The sequence below is a fragment of the Lissotriton helveticus genome, chromosome 9, assembly GCF_964261635.1.
Source record: "Lissotriton helveticus chromosome 9, aLisHel1.1, whole genome shotgun sequence".
Taxonomy (NCBI): domain Eukaryota; kingdom Metazoa; phylum Chordata; class Amphibia; order Caudata; family Salamandridae; genus Lissotriton; species Lissotriton helveticus.
In genome coordinates, this window is record NC_136070.1 from 1,254,073,062 (window position 1) to 1,254,092,543 (window position 19,482).

General features: G+C 47.4%; 1 protein-coding gene across 1 annotated transcript in view; it reads left to right on the forward strand.

Annotated features, from left to right (window-relative positions):
• Positions 1 to 19,482, forward strand: part of LOC144783414 (E3 ubiquitin-protein ligase rnf213-alpha-like) — a 2,376,820-nt gene that overhangs the window by 750,369 nt on the left and 1,606,969 nt on the right. The window contains exon 15 of the mRNA XM_078662402.1: positions 13,570 to 13,690. Coding sequence (XP_078518528.1) covers positions 13,570 to 13,690 — 121 coding nt within the window. The remainder of the gene's footprint in view (positions 1 to 13,569; positions 13,691 to 19,482) is intronic.

The following is a 19,482-nucleotide window of genomic DNA, read 5'->3' on the forward strand; positions in this document are numbered from 1 at the left end:
GTGACAGGCGCTTCAATCAGAGAAGAAAGGCTGCAGGCCAGGGGCTAACCAGGGATGATGTGGGGTAGCGGGGTGGAGGGAGGAAGTGCCTTAGTTCGGCCCTCTGCATTAACCATCGAGCTCCCACAGGGGGCTCGCTGCTCCACAAAGCACTGCGTGACTTGGCGGGACCAATTAAAGGTGTCAGACAAGACAATATTTACCCGTTTTTAATGCAAAGATGAGGCTGGCCAGAGCGTCCCAGGATCAGCGTCAGCCACTTCAACTAAGCGCCTATTAGCGGGCCTCGTGGAACCTTCTCTCGTGCAGGCCAAGGGCTGCTGGGGGCACAGGCAGGGGCTGGAGACAAGGCGTAGGTAGTACAGACTGGGAGCGATCTTAAGAGCACGCGCAAGACTAGCGCTTAGAAACAGTCAGGTCAGGACGCTGTGCACAGAACGCAGTAAGTACAACAGAGTGGCTCTTGGGTATGGAAGAGGGCGTGTTGCCCACCCAAGATGATCGCCTGTGAAGCGTCCTCTGTGAGTCTCCTTATTTCGGTCTGAACTCTAGAGGGGCTTCAGGGAGCTACATGAGCCCTCTACCCTTGCAGGTCTCTTCGTGTACCGAGCGTTTCGTACAGGAAAGGATTTAAGTGATTGCTCTACAGAGCCTCGAGAGGCGGACTCCTCAGAGTGACGCATAAGTCGAGACTTGCAAAAACTCGACTGAAGAGTTCTTTAAGATAGTTAAACAACTTGCAAATGTCCTTGAAAATAAGAATGCACATTTAAATGAATCCTTTTGTAATATATGCAGTCTCGTATTTTCAATTCGGGGGCGTTCCCGAATGCAATTAACATTGCAACACGTGCCTGTGTGTGCCGACCGCCGCCGCCGGAGGAAGTACAGGTGAGTGCTCCCACCCGCTGTCCGTGTGTCCGTTCCCGCCCCCGCACCCCTCCCGCTCTTCGTAATACTGGTAGCTTGTTTCTCGGTGCGCCTAGAGGCCATCCATTGTTTGTTATTGCTTGGCTTATTGTCACGCCCATTTGCTTGTTATTGGTCAGCGGTTTAGGCTTTCTTCCGCTTCGTGTCTCCATCCCTCCCCTGGAGTATGGCTGCATTACGTGTCAGGTCTCTTTACTTTGCCAATGCTTTTTATATTAATAAACGCAGGCCTTTCCTGTTCACTCGTGGATTTATTGACTTAAGCTCGTGAAGTAAATAATTGTTGATATGCACACGATGTAGGCGACTGTGGGCCTGATGAATGACCATGGGTAGGAGGATCGCTCGGTTCGGTCATAGTTGAGGCATGTCTGTTTGAACGAAGGGCTCCAGCTGTGCTTTATTTAAATGCCGAAGATGGATGCACCGTGGCTCCTGCCGCCGCCTGTACCGTGCTGCACCTCTGTCCGGTTCAAACATAGCACGCTTGATTAGAAATGTCTGGCGGAAGGGAAATTTCAGAGTGCAGATTCAGAGTGCAGAGTGCAGATTCAGAGTGCAGAGTGCAGATTCAGAGTGCAGATTCAGAGTGCAGAGTGCAGATTCAGAGTGCAGAGTGCAGATTCAGAGTCAGAGTGCGGATTCAGAGTGCGGATTCAGAGTGCAGAGTCAGAGTGCAGAGTCAGAGTGCAGAGTCAGAGTGCAGAGTCAGAGTGCAGAGTCAGAGTGCAGATTCAGAGTCAGAGTGCAGATTCAGAGTGCAGAGTGCAGATTCAGAGTTCGGAGTGCAGATTCAGAGTCAGAGTGCGGATTCAGAGTGCAGAGTCAGAGTGCAGAGTCAGAGTGCAGAGTCAGAGTGCAGAGTCAGAGTGCAGAGTCAGAGTGCAGAGTCAGAGTGCAGATTCAGAGTCAGAGTGCAGATTCAGAGTGCAGAGTGCAGATTCAGAGTGCAGATTCAGAGTGCAGAGTGCAGATTCAGAGTGCAGATTCAGAGTGCAGAGTGCAGATTCAGAGTTCAGAGTGCAGATTCAGAGTTCAGAGTGCAGATTCAGAGTTCAGAGTGCAGATTCAGAGTCAGAGTGCAGATTCAGAGTGCAGATTCAGAGTGCAGATTCAGAGTGCAGATTCAGAGTGCAGATTCAGAGTGCAGAGTCAGAGTGCAGATTCAGAGTGCAGATTCCATTCCGAGTGCAGATTCCGAGTGCAGAATGCAGATTCAGAGTGCAGATTCAGAGTGCAGATTCCATTCCGAGTGCAGATTCCGAGTGCAGAATGCAGATTCAGAGTGCAGATTCAGAGTGCAGATTCCATTCCGAGTGCAGATTCCGAGTGCAGAATGCAGATTCAGAGTGCAGATTCAGAGTGCAGAGTGCAGAGTGCAGAATGCAGATTCAGAGTGCAGAATGCAGATTCAGAATGCAGATTCAGAGTGCAGATTCAGAGTGCAGATTCAGAGTGCAGAGTGCAGATTCAGAGTGCAGATTGTGTGGGTGACTCTATGTGTGTGTGGGTGGCTTTGCGTGTGTGGCTCTGTGTGGGTGTAAAATGCAATAGGTCATGCATTTGCGAGCGATTAAGCTATTGGCATTGTAAATGACAAGGCCATTTATTTAACGATTACGCTATGGGCAATGTAAATGACAATTCCATTTATTTATGATTTTTTTTAAAAAACACCCCCAAAAAAATGTCATGAGCAATGCCAATAGCTCTACCTTTCATATTGCCGAGACCATTGCATTGTAAATGCTTGTTTACACTGTCACCCTGCCTCGGAGACACACATTTCTCAGTCAGTCCCTTCAACGCTCAGTTGGAAGTTGCCAAAACCCATTTTTGAACTTTAGACACGCAAATATCCGGTTGTATATTATTAGATATGTTGAGTAGCCCATCGAGTCTGTTTGTGTTTTTCCTTTTGCTTTTCATGTTAAAAATGCGAACTCGAGCAGCGGAAAACCCAGAAAAAACGTGAGCAGGCGGACTACTCGCTTGTAAAAAGCTTTCTGAACTTCCTAGTCAACTGCTATTAAACGCGTAAAGTGTATACATGTTGTATATGGTCGTTTTTAGGGTGTGCAGGCAAAAATGGGGGTAAAATTGGGGTCTGCAGTGCTACACGGTGAGCTCTCCTAGATATCAAGTGTGTATGTTACTGTTTTAAACACATTTTTGGTCTGGCAATAATTGTCATTATGGAACTAATTAAGTTCTATCAAGCCCTGTGTGTGTTGAGGAGGGCCCCTCAGTGTTACACATGCTTTTACGGAGGTTTAGGGACCTTGTTGCTTCACTGCTGATTGGGCTCTGAGACGGCCATCCTGCCTAGTTGCCTGTTGTGAATGGGTATAAACAATAAACGTCCGATTATGGTGCCGGTTGGACCTATCCCCCCTCAAGAACACAAAGAACCTACTGACATTTTCTACCTGAAATAGACCATCTAATTTGGAAAGACCACCCTGTGTCCTTCCTGATTTTATTTTCACCCAGTCACTAATCTCAAACTTATACTCCTTTCTCTCCATGCTCACATTTGTCCCCTTGCCTCCTACACCATTTCAACCTTTCAGCCATGCAGGGACCAATTTAGTACCAGGTAAGCATCACACATCTATTGAAATGGGGGTCGCAGTGTGTGGGGGGGCTCGCAGTGTGTTGGGCTTGCAGTGTGTGGGGGGGTCGCAGTGTGTGGGGGGGCTCTGTGTGGGTGTGTGTGGAGGGCTCTGTGTGGCTGTGTGTGAGGGGCTCTGTGTGGGTGTGTGTGTGGGGGGCTCTGTGTGTGTGTGTGTGTGGGGGGGCTCTGTGTGTGTGTTTGTGTGGGGGGGCTCTGTGTGTGTGTGGGGGGGCTCCCCTCTGTGGGTGTTTGCGTGTGTCATCTGCGAGAGATAAAGCTAGTTGCATTGTAAATGACAATGCCATTAATTTATGTTTTAAAAAAAAACATAAATAAAAATAATGTCAAGGGCAATGCCAATAGCTCTAACTTTAACAAAGGCAAAACCATTGCATTGTAAATGCTTGTTTGTTTTTTCAATAGAGCCCTTTTCTTTCGCAGTAAATTTAATTGTGTTATATCTTGAGGGTTACACCGTAGCTGTCTCATTGAGCGAAAGATAGAATTCTTGATCTGCCTAATTTCTTTCATAGCAGATTGCAATATTGACTTTGCTCCTCCGAATCTCTGTTGGGTTTTGTGTTTGATGTTAGTAGCATTGAATGCCATGGTATCCGTGAAGTTTTCCCACTTCCTAACCTCATCTTGTCCGGCCCTCCAGTCAAAGTGTTCTTTTGCAGTTCCCAGCATTCTGAAATCTGTGGCAGTCTTAAATTTGATTCTCTGAGGTTAATGGTGAAATCTGATCCACGAGGAGCCCGGCACTGCTCGAACATATAGACAATTGTTCTGAGCTCGATTTTTTTGTGGCCAGTGATCGCTATCTCCTTTATCACCCAGTTGAAATAGGGTAATTTGATGGAACAACTCAAGGTAGACAAAAGTGTAGTCCAGTATGGTGTTCATTCTAAATGAGCTGTGTGTTGCTACGGGAGGATTGTCTGCTCTTGATCTGCCATTTAGTGCTCTTAAGTTTAGATGTTCCAATTCCTCTAGGGCTGACTGTCCCGCTTTAGTTTGCTTGCATGGATGCAATTTCCCTTGCGTTGGGATATTCCAAAATGTATTTTGTAAGGACACTTTGTCGTCCACTGAGGAGCCCATTAGGTTTAAGTTTAGGTCCGCTGTAACAATAAGTTCAGTTGTAGGTCCTTCTCTAATACATGTTTCTTCAAAATTACTAATTTCTTTTATTAATTTGCTTTTTCGTTTTGGTTGAATATAAACGTTTATTATTATGATGTTGGTGCCTGTTGCTTTTGTTGATTCCGAAGAGAATACATTTACAGTCCGGGCTGCTGGTGATGTAGGACCAAATTCACGGGCAGTAGGATTGATTGTACATGCAAGGTATATGACCAGGCCCCCCTGAAGGTGACCATATTTTGCCCCTGCTAGTGCACTTGTGTAGAAACGCAGGAATCCTTGCATGTGGAGGGGATCAATCAGACAGGTCTCTTGTAGAGCCACAATATCAAAAGCCCTGATATAGTTGATGAAGTCCAGATCCAACAGTTTATTTTCCAGACCTTTCACGTTCCATGAGCATATCCGTTGACTGGGGGATGAGTGCTTGTATTGTCAACGCTCCGTCCATCATTTCCTTTTGGTTTTTCTTTGTTCGCCATAAGTTGGCAGGGTATGCTCAGACGTGAGTCCCTTGCTCACTTTGCCACTGGATTCAAGCAAGCCGGGCTGAAGACGGCTGAAATGCCAGAAACCGGTCCTCGGTAGCTTGTTTCCGGTCCAGGGAAGGCATGGCTTGGCAGTTCGGGCTGGACTATTCCCATGAGGCACAGGGTCAGACTGATTTGCATATGGCCATGTCTGAACTGGGATGGCAGAGTGGGCTAAAGAACGGTGATGGATTAAACCCAGATCAGTTGACTGGGGGTGAGTGCTTGTATTGTCAACGCTCCGTCCATCATTTCCTTTTGGTTTTTCTTTGTTTGCCATAAGTTGGCAGGGTATGCTCAGACGTGAGTCCCTTTCTCACTTTGCCACTGGATTCAAGCAAGCCGGGCTGAAGACGGCTGAAATGCCAGAAACCGGTCCTCTGTAGCTTGTTTCCGGTCCAGGGAAGGCATGGCTTGGCAGTTCGGGCTGGACTGTTCCCATGAGGCACAGGGTCAGACTGATTTGCATATGGCCATGTCTGAACTGGGGTGGCAGAGTGGGCTAAAGAACGGTGATGGATTAAAACCAGATCAGTTGACTGGGGGTGAGTGCTTGTATTGTCAACGCTCCGTCCATCATTTCCTTTTGGTTTTTCCATATCCGTAATGACCCTTTTGTGTCCGGCCTTTTTAGTGTTTCAGAAAATCGTCAATCTTTTTTATTGTTGTTTATTGTTCTCAAGATCCATCTTATATCAGAATCCCAATTCGGCGATGTAGTGGAGTCGCGATAGGTTTCAGAATCTGCCAAAATGACTTCCCCATTCGTTTTGCTTCGCCCCATGGCTCCTTTCAATACGGATACAGTGGACCCGTTTGTGGACACCTCGTTTTCCCCTGTGTGCTTTGGCCTTAGCAGGTCGGGATATCCTGGCTTAATATATGGGGTAATAGTTATCCCCCAGCTCTTGAAAATGTCACTTTCTTGATGTATTCTTTGTGCAATAGTAGATGAACTCCATGTTGCTCTCGTTTTTTCTCCTGCCATGGAGTCCTTGCATTTGATTAATTCAATCGAGTCTAGATCAGTTGTCTTGATCTCAGTCAAGGATGGAATGTGGGATAGCAGACGCAGTATGTTGCCTTGGTTCATGATGTCATACCGACCCTTGGAGGTGTATTCTGGTATAAACCAAAGGGTGCTTGTTTCCTCCCAATTTATCCCTTAAGGGACAGTTTCTTGCTTAGTGATCTGAATGGCAGCATTGTTCTGACATTCTCCTGTCCCACTCAGGTTCCCTTTTATTCTTGTCAATTGCACCTTTTGTTCAGTTTCCGTCAATCGGCCTGCAAGATCTCTCTGATTTAATACCTCACTGGTGCGATTGGGCTCTGAGGGTACCACAAGATGCTGTCCTTGGCGGTGTTCTGTATTTGTAGAGGTAGAAGTTTGTGTGTCTGTCGTAACCTCCTTGCGAAATCAACAGGTGCTAGTATTCTCCATTTCCCTGTGGACCATGACCTTATTGAAGTGATGGCTCCCCTTTGTGATCTCTAATTCCATACGTTTAATGTCCCGATTGTCCAAATTCGCCATGCTTCCGCCAGAGACTTGAATATTTGTATTTAGATTTTGCGGAATTCCTGATGGAGTGTCATCCTGGTTATAGTCTTGTTGTAACGAGTTCTTATCATAGTTTCTGCCTTAGTATTTTTGAAACAATTTATAATACTGTCCCTTTCCGAAGATGGCTGAGTGGAGTCTGTATCCTCTGTCAGTTTTGGGCCCCTGGGGGGCATTTTTGTTACAGGGCTGTTTCTGCAGCATAGCTGCAAAATCGGCCCTTTACCAAAATCGGCTGAAAACCGGCCCCGACAAAGAGCTCGGCGGCACCTCCAACCCGCAAGAGTGGGGAGGGGGGGGCCGGCCGAGCACTTTGCCAGGGCGGTTGTGGTTCCCAGTCCGGCCCTGCCTTGGCCCCTAGCCCCTAACCCTTGCCAGAGAGATATGCTGTGCCAGCAGTCCCGGCAAACCCAGCAACGTCCAAACAACACCCAAACAGGGCAGGCAAGCAGGGCAGGCAAGGACTAGGAGGACTAGGAGCAAAGCGCAAAAAGGAGGAGTCTGCCACCTGCCAGAGGCTATGAAAGAAGGCCTCAGCTGCTTTAATTCACAGCAGTGATTCGGCAGTGACTCTTTCCCCCGCATGCTACTGATTGCTCCTGGACGTAGATCATCACAGCGCTAGATTCGCACTGATTATGCAGTTGTTGCTGCACCATGCCATCCGGTTCGCCTTACCTCCGGGGGCTTGCTGCTTCCAATTTAGCCTCCAATGTAATCTCCTGTAAAAACCGTTGGTCTGCCAGCCAACTGTGGGGGGTGAGCTGTGGGGGAAATTATTACACTCCCTCCCACCCGGGCGACTTCTGCCAGGAGACACTGGGACACGACAGAGTCCGAGAGGCCCGAGCTCGGTTTGCCAGGCTCGGACTCAGGAGTTGGCTCGAAATGCCCATGAAGAAAGAAAATACAGTGATCTCCCTCAGCCCCCAACAAACGCCGCTCATTACCTCTAGCACGCTTCTCTGCTGCAGCTCTGCAGCCTCCAGTTGCTTTCACTGAACACTGCGGTCAGAGCATTGTTTTTGCCGCCACCGCCGCAAAGTGAAGGGCGATAGCCTTGCCTGCTGATAATGGCGGAGCTTACAGCCTGATTCATGTACGGGCCGTTTTGCGTGGCCCTAATAGCGAATCATAGCGACTCGCTATTGAGGACACGCAAAACGGCATTCATGTAGGAATTGCTAAATAAATAGCGATTCCTACATGTTCTCTATTTGCGAGTAGAAATTTGCTACTCGCTAAAAAAGGAATAACTCCCCATTCATTCCTATGGGCCAAAAGGCCCATAGGAATGAATGGGGAGTATCCCTCATTTGCGAGTAGCAATTTCCTACTCGCAAATCAGATAGCGATTTTAAGGGTGCCAGGGGTGTCCAAAGGACACCCTGTAGCACCCCTAAAATGCACATTTGAACAGGTGTTGCGCACACACATGTCCAAAGGACATGTGTGTGTGCAACATGCAACTTAGAAAAATGCTTTTAAAAGCATTTTTCTGAGTTTTTGCTATTTACCGAGAGGTATGACCTCTCGGTAAATAGCGGCCCAAAAGTGCAAAATCGCAATTTTTTTGTGTGTCATGAATAGCATTTGAGGAATCTCTATTAGAGATTCCTTAAATGCCATTCCTCGCAAATATGTGAATTCTTAAATAGCGATTTTTGCATTTGGGATGATGAATACCAAATGCAAAAATCGCACTCGCAAAGGGCCAGATTCTCAGAATCTGGCCCTTTTGCGAGCGCTTTTAGCTACATGAATCAGGCTGTTAGATCCTCTGCTGCGCCGCGTCCAACACCTCCACCAGGGCAACTGCGGGGGGTCTAGGGACCAGGACCCAGGCCTAGGCTCCTGGGAAGTTCGGGTTCACCAAACCCAGTGCGGTCCCCCGGCCGGCAGAGCTGAGCCAAGCAGCACCTAAGCAGCTCAACGAGAAGCAAAGCGGCAGTGGCGACAACGAAACCAAGGAGTGGAGTGTGAATAATCAGTCTTGGAACTACCTTCACTAGATTTAAATCATAGTCCATCCTGCTTAGGTTCAGAAAAGACCTAAGAAACTGGCTTTTTACAAATTAATTTCTTAGCCCTTGCTTCTCTAAACTCATTTTCACAGCACAGTAAGATCTATGCACGTTGCAGCGCCAAGACACCTTATGGCATTCACAAACTTTACAACAATTAACATTAGCATCCCTTTTAAGAAAAGTTGTGCTTCGCTGAGACATTGGGTTGAACGATTAGGTTGGAATCAAAATCTTATCAGTAAGGAGGGTTTTCAATTTGTAAAATAGGCACGCAGAAAGGTACGATTATGAATAGTCCTGTTTAGTTTGACCAGCCTACAGAGCAAAATGCTGCTAATGGGAAATGTTAAGTAGCTGGAGAATGTGTTCCTATGCTCTTGGTTCCCAGGGAAGGTTAATTGTACTTGATCAGTACAAATAAATTGTAAGTAAACAAATATAGGATTAATGACACCTTCAGCTTAAACATGTTTGTCTCTTTTACACAGGTTTTTATGTCAGTGAAATCTGAAAGAAACGCATTGGTTATATATTCCTTACCTTAGATTCCGTTTCATAGAATTACCCACAGGCGTCAGACTGGATCCGGAAAGTTTTTTCGTCAGCAGCACCTCTGCAAGTCGGAAGGTGGTGTCGGTCGGCTCAGCGTCCGTCGTTGGCTTTGTGGTCGCCAGGATGACGCCGCGGTAGCTACTTAGACGCCGCCCTCGCACGCTGCCGTCAGTTCTTTCTTTTTTTGCGCCATCCAGCGCAGATCCGGAGACAGCAGTTCCTCCAGTCATTTTTTTTACTGAACTTTTTGAGCGACTTTTGTAGACGTCTTTTTTGAGTCTACAACTTCTGGTGCACAAGGGATGCCCAGATTTAAGGCATTCGGTTCCTGTACCCAACTGATGTCGGTTACAGACCCGCACCGCATGTGCCTCTTTTGCCTGGAGCGCGACCACGACCCCAAGTCGTGCTCTGACTGCCGGTCCATGGCTCTGAAGGCTTTGCGGGAGCGGTCCTGAAAGCTGCTTGAGCGCCGGCAGTCGGCTCTGCGTCGTTCGAGGTCCCGGTCGCAAGGGAGGTTGAGGGACCGGTCGTGGAGCCATCACCACTCGTCCAAGTCATAGAAGTTAGAAAGGGAAATTGGTAGTGGTGTATCCAAAAGGAAATAACCGCACATTCACTAGTGACAGTTTGGGATATAACAATTCCTGGAATAGTAATGAATCTTCCGTTACGAATTTGAGTGCTGCATAGACCACTATCCCCCACTACCAAAAGGGGATTAAATGACAATCAATGATTGGCAAAATACGAGTGAAGCAAGAGGGTCAAATCAAGCACATTCCTAACATACAAGTATGAGTGAACAGACTAATAGGTCTCCTAGTTGTTTAACAATAGGTAGAGATTGTCCGATGGCAGCAGTGGTTGAACATCACAAACAAGCAAGAAAGGTTCAACATGTCATGTTCTTTATTTACAAAAATCCGTAGAAGTGGACTTGACAGAAAGACAGCCGACACGTGTTTCGTCAGTACTGCAGGTAAGTACAGAGACTTTTTCAAGGCTAAGTAAAACGAAATATCAACTTCGTGTATCAGCAAGGGGCTTGTCCAGACATGATAAGTATGAGGTCAGGAACCATATATGTAAGGAAATCCGGATATTCAAGTGTTCAAAGAGCAACCAGCCAAGAGTTCGGATGAGTGCAGTCAAAGCATATGGGTCTAGGTGCAATGGTGAATGCACACAGGAAGTAAAACACCAGTCATAAGGATCCCCAACGCAGGTTCCGTGGCCAGGTATGCACAGCTAAAAAGTAGACATCATGAACGTTTGTATAATAAGAATGTTCAAACAAGTCGATGAGGAGATTGCTGAATGGTTCACGAAGGGTTCAAACCGATGCTCATGTGTTTGTATGTTAGCTGAAGTAACAGGCGTCCCCGAATGATGTAGCCCAAAACGCTGCAGCCAAGCCCCACTGCAACGCGAAAAGTGTAGGATCGAGTCCGTATGGTAGCGGATTCACGGTAGGCCACAGGCATTTTCAGTTTACCGTGCTCCCTTTTGGCCTTACCAGCAGCCCTCGGGTGTTCACGAACTTGATGGCAGTGGTCGCAGCTCACCTGCGAAGATCGGGGTGTCAGTCTTCCCCTATCTAGACAACTGGCTGTTGAAGAGGGGCTCGCCACAGGCAGTCATTTCCCAACTCCAAACTACACCGACCTTTTGCATTCGCTGGGGTTCTCCATCAATGTGCCGAAGTCGCATCTAATTCCCTCTCAGAAGCTCCTCTTCATCGGAGCGGTTCTGGACACAACGCAGTTTCAGGTTTATCCTGCCGAACAGCGAGTCTGGGATATTCGGTCTATGATTCCGATCTTTCAAGCTCTATCCCGGGTTTCAGTCTGGATAACCCTGAGGCTGCTGGACCTCATGGCCTCCTGCATCCTGCTGGTCGAACATGCCAGGTGGCATATGCAGGCTCTGCAGTGAGACTTGAAGTTCCAGTGGGCGCAGCATCAGAGGAATCTGTCCGATTGCGTCCAGATCTCAGAGGGCACTGTTCAACAGTTGCAGTGGTGGCTCACAAACCAGGATTCGGCCAACAGCAGATCCCTCTCCCTTCCCCAACCAGAGCACAGAGAGTTGTGACGGATGCATCCCTTCTGGGATGGGGCGGCCACATGGGAGAGGCGGAAATCAGAGGCCTCTGGTCTTTAGCGGAGTCCGGGCTCCAAATCATTCTTCTGGAGCTTCAGGCGATTCGTCTTGCACTCAAAGCATTACTTATTTCTGTCCATGGAAGAGTAGTGCAGGTGTTCACGGACAACACCACCGCCATGTGGTACTGCAACAAACAAGGCGGGTGGGGGCGTGGACCCTATGTCAGAAGGCCCTCCGCCTCTGGACATAGCTGGAACGTCAGGGCATATCCCTGGTTGTTCAATACCTTGCAGGTTCCCTGAATGCCAGGGCGGACAAACTCGAACCGCAGGTGCATGATGGATCACGAATGGCGTCTTCAATCGGAGGTGGTGCAAGCTCTCTTTCGACAGCGGGGAGAGCCTTGGTTAGATCTATTCGCCACCGAAGAGAACGCGCAATGTCAACAATTCTGCATGTTGGAATTCCCGAGGCAGAAGTCGCTTGGTGACGCTTTTCGTCGGTAGTGGAGTTGCGGTCTGATGTACGCCTTTCCGCCTATACCACTTCTGCCCAGAATGCTGAAGATCAGGCACGACTGGGCCCAAGTCATCCTTGTGTCTCCGGATTTGGCATGAAGAGTCTGGTATCCCGAGCTGCTCAACATGGCCATCGATCCTCCGACCCATTTGCCTCTTCGGGAGGATCTTGTGTCACAGCAACAAGGAACGGTCCTCCACCAGAACCTGTCCAGCCTCCACCTCTTGGCTTGAAGATTGAGCGGTGGCAGTTGATGTCTTTTGACCTGCCTCCCGAAGTTTGCGATGTAATCTTGGCAGCCAGGCATCCCTCCACTAAGACGGTATATGCCTGCCGGTGGAACAAGTTTGTGGCATGGTGCACAGCAAAGGCTGTGGATCCCCTTTCTGCCACTCTTTCTGAGGTTCTCTTGTTTCTTCTTTCTTTACCCCAGCAGGGCTCTGCTCTGGGCACTATCAAGCCATTTCTGCCTTCCTTTGGCTTCCAGATCAGCCTTCTCTTTTCAAGTCCCCTGTGGATAATCGTTTCTTGAAAGGCATAACTCATTTCTTCCCTCCTATTCCCTTCGTTATGCCTCAGTGGGACTTGAACCTAGTCTTAACCTATGTGCGCTCACTTTGAGCCGCTTCACAACTGTCCTTTGAGGCTTCTGATGCTTAAACCTGCATTCCTGGTAGCCATCACATCTGCCAGAAGAGTGAGTGAGCTCCAGGCTCTTTCCTCCAAGCCTTCTTTCCTACCTGTCCATCCGGACAAGGTGGTTCTCAGGACTAGTCCATTCTTCCTTCCTAAGGTTGTCAGTGTCTTTCACATCGGGCTGCCCACCTTCTTTCCGCCTCCTCATCCTTCGAAAGAAGAAGAAAAGCTCTACTGTCTGGACCCAAAATGTTTTCTCTCTTTCTATCTGGATCGCACAAAACAGTTCCAGGTGGAGGACCAACTCTTTGTTGGCTGCATGGGCGCCAAGAAAGGTCGGGCTGTACACAAGCGAACCATTTCTCGATGGGTCGTTTTGTGTATTAAAGCATGCTATTCTCTGGCTAAAAAGAAGCCTCCAGTGGGGCTACGCCCCCATTCCACCAGGGCGTAAGGCAGCAAATACTGTCTTGGGACGAGGAGTTCCTCTACATTAGTTAGTTATAGATTCCTTACCGCCCACCCATCCTCCCCGTTCTGTGAACTGATTTCTAGGGTTAAGGATATGCTTTCAGGGCCCTAGGTTTGTGCACCAGTGGCCAGTGTCTTGCATAGCTCTGCGTTTCTGGCACGGAAAGTCGTGTATAGAACTGACGTCAGCGCACGAGGGTAGCATCTAAGTAGCTACCTCGACGTCATCCCAGGGACCACGAAGTCAACGATGGGCGCAGAGCCGACCAACGCCACCTTCCAACGCGCAGAGGTACTGCTGACAAAAAAACATTCTGGATCGAGTCTGACGCCTGGGGGTAATTCTAAGGTAAGGAATCTATAACTAACTAATATTTCTTACTGATATATCATTAACAAAGGTAAGTAATGTGTTCATTCGGCACACAAGTCTAATAATTTGTGTTTTGAACTATCTTCTTCTGTTAGGCACCGTTGGCATTGCATCAACATAGTCTACCTCTTGATCGACCATCTTCTGCACGACGAAACAAGCATGGAGGAGACCTTCTTGAAACTGGTGGTGAAGCAGTTTGTCTTTCTATGGCAGGTATGTATTTTAGTCCCTGCCTACCTTTTAGCAGATAGAAAACATAAACACATGAACGCTGTAAATTAAGTAAATAAGAATTTTAGCCATTATTTCACTCATTGTGCCCTATCTGCATTTTAAAGAGCCCACCTACTGCTTTATTTTTCTATAATGTCTTCCTAACTTCTTGCAAACATCATACTCTACATTTCATCATGTATGTAGCTGTATGCAGTCTAGTGATTTGTAATCTTCTGATGGATAATTCTACCTGCAGGTGCATTAACAAGTAAATATTCAAGTTGAATCTCTAAACTTTGAAATTGTTTTCCTGTGCCAGTAGGTGGTACTGGCTCCATCCAGTTGTGAGCTGAGTGTGATTGTGATGTCATAAGAGTTATATAGCACAATCCTACTGCCCTTAAATCAGATCCCTTTTCTCCCTATCCTTTGATGCTGACTCATAGATTCTCTCTGTGACATTTCTCACAAAGTTCTACTTTTTTGCAGTGCTAGGGATGTGTTTAAGCCCTGCCCTACTATCATGGACAAAAGTCCATTTTAGACCCCCAGGAAGTCTGTCTCTTGTGTTTGCTACCAAACCATGACTGCAAGTCTTGCAACAAGTGCTGCCTCTTGCACACTGTAGGATGCTGGCTTTGTATATTCTATACCAAAGTAAGGTATAGAGTGCACAGAGTCCAGTGGACCCCCAAAGAGCCTCAAGCAGATAATACTAACTCTCTATTTGTGGTAGTGGTGGTGAGCAGTTAGGCCAATCAGAATGCTGTGTTAAGCATTTATTGTACATACTCAGGCAAGAAATTATTACACACACTCAATTGCTAAATCCGAGACCAATTGTTCTTAAAAATATTACTTTTTAGGTCTCGCATGCTGTCGCTTCGAGACATTTAGTAAGTGGCTTTAAAAAGTGCCACCAGAGGCTTTTGCTGGGATACAGCTTGCGTTCACGAGCTTGTGCCATCTGTGTTTTTATTGCTGTAATCAGGCTCCTCTGCTCGCACTCCACCCTCCCTTCTCCCCCTCCCTCTCCGTCAGTTTCATTTGTGTCTTCTATTGCTGTGAATGCTCCTACTTCCACCAGGCACACACACCATCAGTCGTCAGGGGAACACATCCACCATGCATACACACCACCAGCCGTCAGTGCCCGCTTCCACTAGGCACACACACCACCAGCTGTCAGTGCACGCTTCCACCAGGCACACACACCACCAGCAGTCAGTGCACGCTTCCACCAGGCACACACACCACCAGCCATCAGTGCACGCTTCCACCAGGCACACACACCACCAGCCGTCAGTGCACTCTTCCACCAGGCACCCACATCAGCCGTCAGTGCATGCTTCCACCAGGCACACACACCACCAGCCATCAGTGCACGCTTCCACCAGGCACACAACACCAGCTGTCAGTGCACGTTTTCACCAGGCACATACACACCACCAGCCGTCGGTGCACGCTTCCACCAGGCACACACACCACCAGCCGTCAGTGAACGCTTTCACCAGGCACACACACCACCAGCTGTCAGTGCACGCTTTCACCAGGCAGACACACCACCAGCTGTCAGTGCACGCTTTCACCAAGCACACACACCACCAGCCGTCAGTGCAGCAGGCAGGCTCTTGCAGGTGCAGTGCATGAACTCGTGTGTGAGTGAGTCATGCTGCCTGGGGCTCACTCACTCCACACTTGTAAATTGCGCCTGCACCAGGCTTTTTCTCATTTGCAAAGTCCGGCGCATGGGCAGCCCCCACACCCCCTGGAAGGACTGCTGCCTACAACCAGAATGGAAACCACATTCGGAGCAATAAAAACAAGTTCATTTGATGCAAAGAACTATTAACAAAAACCATGTCCAGCTATTGTAGATCTGGCAACTTAAACAAAACGGCAACAAACAACAAACAAGCATTGGCATAGCCAATAGATCTCGCTTTTTGGACCCTAAAAGTATTTAGTTATGCAGCAGAATATCCTTGGTGCAACAACACCAACTGTTGCATGGCTAACCACTTATAAGGTCCCAAATGCGAGACCTATTGGCTATGCCAATGCTTGTTGTATGTTTGTTACTTAGAACTAAAAATACTTTTTTGCAGTAAAATATGTTTAGTAATAAGAAATTGTTTCAGTAAAAAAAGAGGACACTGCATTTTTCAAACAGTTCAATGTTAACACAACTTACAATTTCGATCTTCAGGTTTTAGGATCAACACAGGGCAAGGGTCAGGTAAGTGTAGAGACTGTACAACCAGTGACACTGGGGGGGCTGGGTGCAGAGGTCAAATTCGGTCACAGGGGCCCAATGTTAATCTGTGGAGACTGGGGACACACAAAGAGGTGCCGGTTGAATGTAAGTAAAATCGGAGTTGGGTGTCAATCTCAGGGTAGTTAGACCAGCACTTAGGGGGCCACAGGCAGCACCAAACACACACTCTCAGTAGCACAAAGACGGCCGGGTGCAGAATGCCAACACAGCATCAGGCGCCCAATATTAGTCATTGAAGAATGAAGATTTCGAACAAAGGCTGCAGGCTCGGACCAGAAAGCTGGAGGAAGGGAACCAGTGGTTCTGGAGGTAAGTTGGGGTGCTGAGGAACTCGGGACACCATCAGTCGAGCTGCCCAAGGACTTGAACACTTGCAGAAAGACAGTCGTTCGTAGGAGCAGTTTAAATTAAGCAGCGGAGATCCGGTCTGAAACATTTTTGTAAGCCCACTGAGACGGAAGATTCTGAACTCTTTACCGGCATCGTATGAGCACACGGAGTAGGACATCTCCACAGATGGCCGCGCAGTTGTGCGCTACATTTTCTTCTTCTACCACCAGACAGAAACAATAGACCCCGCTCATCAGAACCACATGTTATAGTTTTAGATGTTGCAGTAATGTTATCAGTGATGTCATGAAGGTCAGACTGCAGTGGGTGTAGCAGGTGGAGAAGCCGAGAGCAGCAGAGCGGAGACGCCAAAATTCGGGAAGCTGAAAGCCGTACCGCAGCCGCACCTGCACACGCAGCATAGCAAAGGAAAGCGGTGGCTGTTGGCAGCAGCATTGTCATCGGCAATAAATCCTGCCAAAATATCGGCAAATACCGGCACCAGGGGCACTTCTCGCACTTTCTCGCACTTCAGGGCGAGCGGTCGCTGCCTCAACTCATCGCGGCAGCCTATGTTTGTTTATGGCTCCAGCCGGTGTTTGTGCTGGTGTTTGTGCCTGCGCCTGAGCACGAGCCCCGCTTCAACCACCCACCCACAGGACCGGGAGCAGCTGTCAGAGAGAGACGTGAGTGGTGCACGGTGTGTGCCGAGTGCTTGGGCTCCAGAATTAAAACTTCCCTGCAAGCCGCTTTCTTTATTTGAATTACGCGAGTCTGAGACAGCGCATAAAGGCGCTCTCCTCGCGTTTGAACAGTTTGACCAAAATTTGATCTCTACATTGCGGAAGGGACTGGGGGATGCGACGAGACTGGCTGGGAGCCCAGCCAGAGAGAGGAGCCCAGTGATTTGCTATCTGGAGCTGGGCAGAGTAGAGCACAAGTACGCTGCATTTTGTCCTCTCTTCCCATCTACAAAAACTCGCGCTTAAATCCACCACATCACCCTGGCCCACCTGATTAGGATATCCTTTATCCGTCATCCCCTGACGGTTGCTGTTCGCAGTGCCCGGCCCATTACCATTTGCCCTGCCTGTCTCATATTGGAGGTTCTGCCAATAATGGCAATTGTGTGTTGGTCACTTACAAGAGGGGGCAAAGACCATCAAAGAGCAACAAAGGAATAACCGGTCCTGTTTGGGGGGGCGTGAGAATCCCCTAACTTTTTAATCCTTAATCATAACTTAATCTTAACCTACTACGTTGTTAAATCCTACTGAGCTTACTGAAGTTACGTTAAGGTGCTGGTTGACGATGAGATCAGGTCTCCAACGTGTTGCTCCACCGAAGTTAAAACAGCGTCAGAGACTTGATGCTTCAACTAAAGCAGGGTCACAGTCTAAGTCAGATGGAAAGGATGAGGGGGTTATTACATCAAGGGACTGCTTGACTGAATCAGCTGAGCTGAGTATATCACCGTTACCCACCGCAGCCCCTGGGAAGATGCAGAAGATTTCCAACGTCGACGCTCAACCGTCAATTAAGAGTTATTTTTTTAAGTGCCATATCCAAAAGCAAAATAGAATTCAATTTAAGAAGGATAATGGCAACTCTGGCGTTGAGTGTAGATCATCTTCATTTACTTCTCTTGTATCGTCACCAGGTTTAAATAGTTCTCAACTGGGGGAAGACCCTGAGCCTAAATCTGCCTCGTCTCTTCCAAGGCCCCGCGATGAGCCGATCTCTCTGGTTCCAAACCTAATTGTTGGCCATTCATCCCCATTGAAAGATCCTAAAACTATTGTGGGTCAAATTAAGGCGTCGGAAGTGAGTAGCCCTAAGGAATAGCTTCCAAAGCAGGTTAAAGACATACAAGACCCAGCGCTTAACCCGTCGGAAAACTTACCAGTGTACATCGGAAAGTTGCAGACGCAGGCACAAATTCACCGTCCCAATTCGGTGGATCAGCAAACTGACCAGCCTACTGATTTAATTGATATGGAGAATCAACAAAATCTAGGAATGGAAGAGGCGAACAAAAGATCTAAAGAGAGTAGATCTGGTGTCTGCTCGGTAATTGAAATTTCTTCGGGTTCGAATCATAATGTCAGTGATGGGGCCGGAGAGGCTGATTATAATGTTTTTAAGCCACTTATTAAGAGTGGCGGAGACGACTTAGTGTTAAGCCCGATTGATCATCATTCCCCAACTGGGGAGGCTCGTCCTATTAATCTGGATAAATCTAGTATAATTTTGGAAAATAGCTTTTGTATCAATAAGTCTGTATTGATTCCAGGTGCGGCTAGTAGGAGCAATAATGTTAAGTTGGATATTAATGAGCATTGTAATTCCTTTAACTCCGCAGATCTATCTTTTCTAACAAAGTTTCATGGAAATTTTCAGGTAAAACCAGACACCTTGGAAAATATTGTTAGTAATTCTGAGCATGGAGTATGGGATTGTTTGCTTAATACAATGGATTCTATAACAAAAGCTCTTAATTTCCATTCTGATAAGTTAGACATTCAGGTAGACATTCTAAATACTTTGTCAACACACGTTGCAGGAATTGAAGCGAAGCTTCTCCAACTGACTAATTTGATTTCTAAAGTTCAAGCTGATAAAGAAAATCAGTTAATATCCTGCACGTGTGCTCAATTGATTGATAAAATCTCTGATCTGCTATCAATTGTTGGTTCTATGGTCCACAAAGTAAAATTATTATCCGTTAGGGAAGTTGGGAGGAGTGTAGAATTAAGAAATTCTGGAACTATAGAAAAAAATCCTCCGGTCCTAGTACCTTTAGAGGCATCTCACTCCCCTAAATTAAAGATAAATCGGGAGTCAAATACGAGCAGCTCAACAGTAACACTGGCCACTGAAGAAATAGGAGTACCTGAAGTCTTAACAAAAAGGACGAGAAAAAGATTGAGAAAAGCTCATAACAAGGCAGCCCGGGATAAAAAAATAGTTACCGGGTTAGTAAACAATATCGGCCCATTAAACTTGAATTCTGGTCCAGTAGCTCTTTTCCCAATTTTTAGACCTTCGATTGCACCTCAAGTTAATAAAAAGGTTATGCCATGCGGTAAAGCCAGAAGTGAAGGGCCAAAGGAAGAGCCTATTCTTAATGTGGGGCCAATAAACCAGATTCTGCCAATCCGAGAAAACAGGGTAGAGCAAG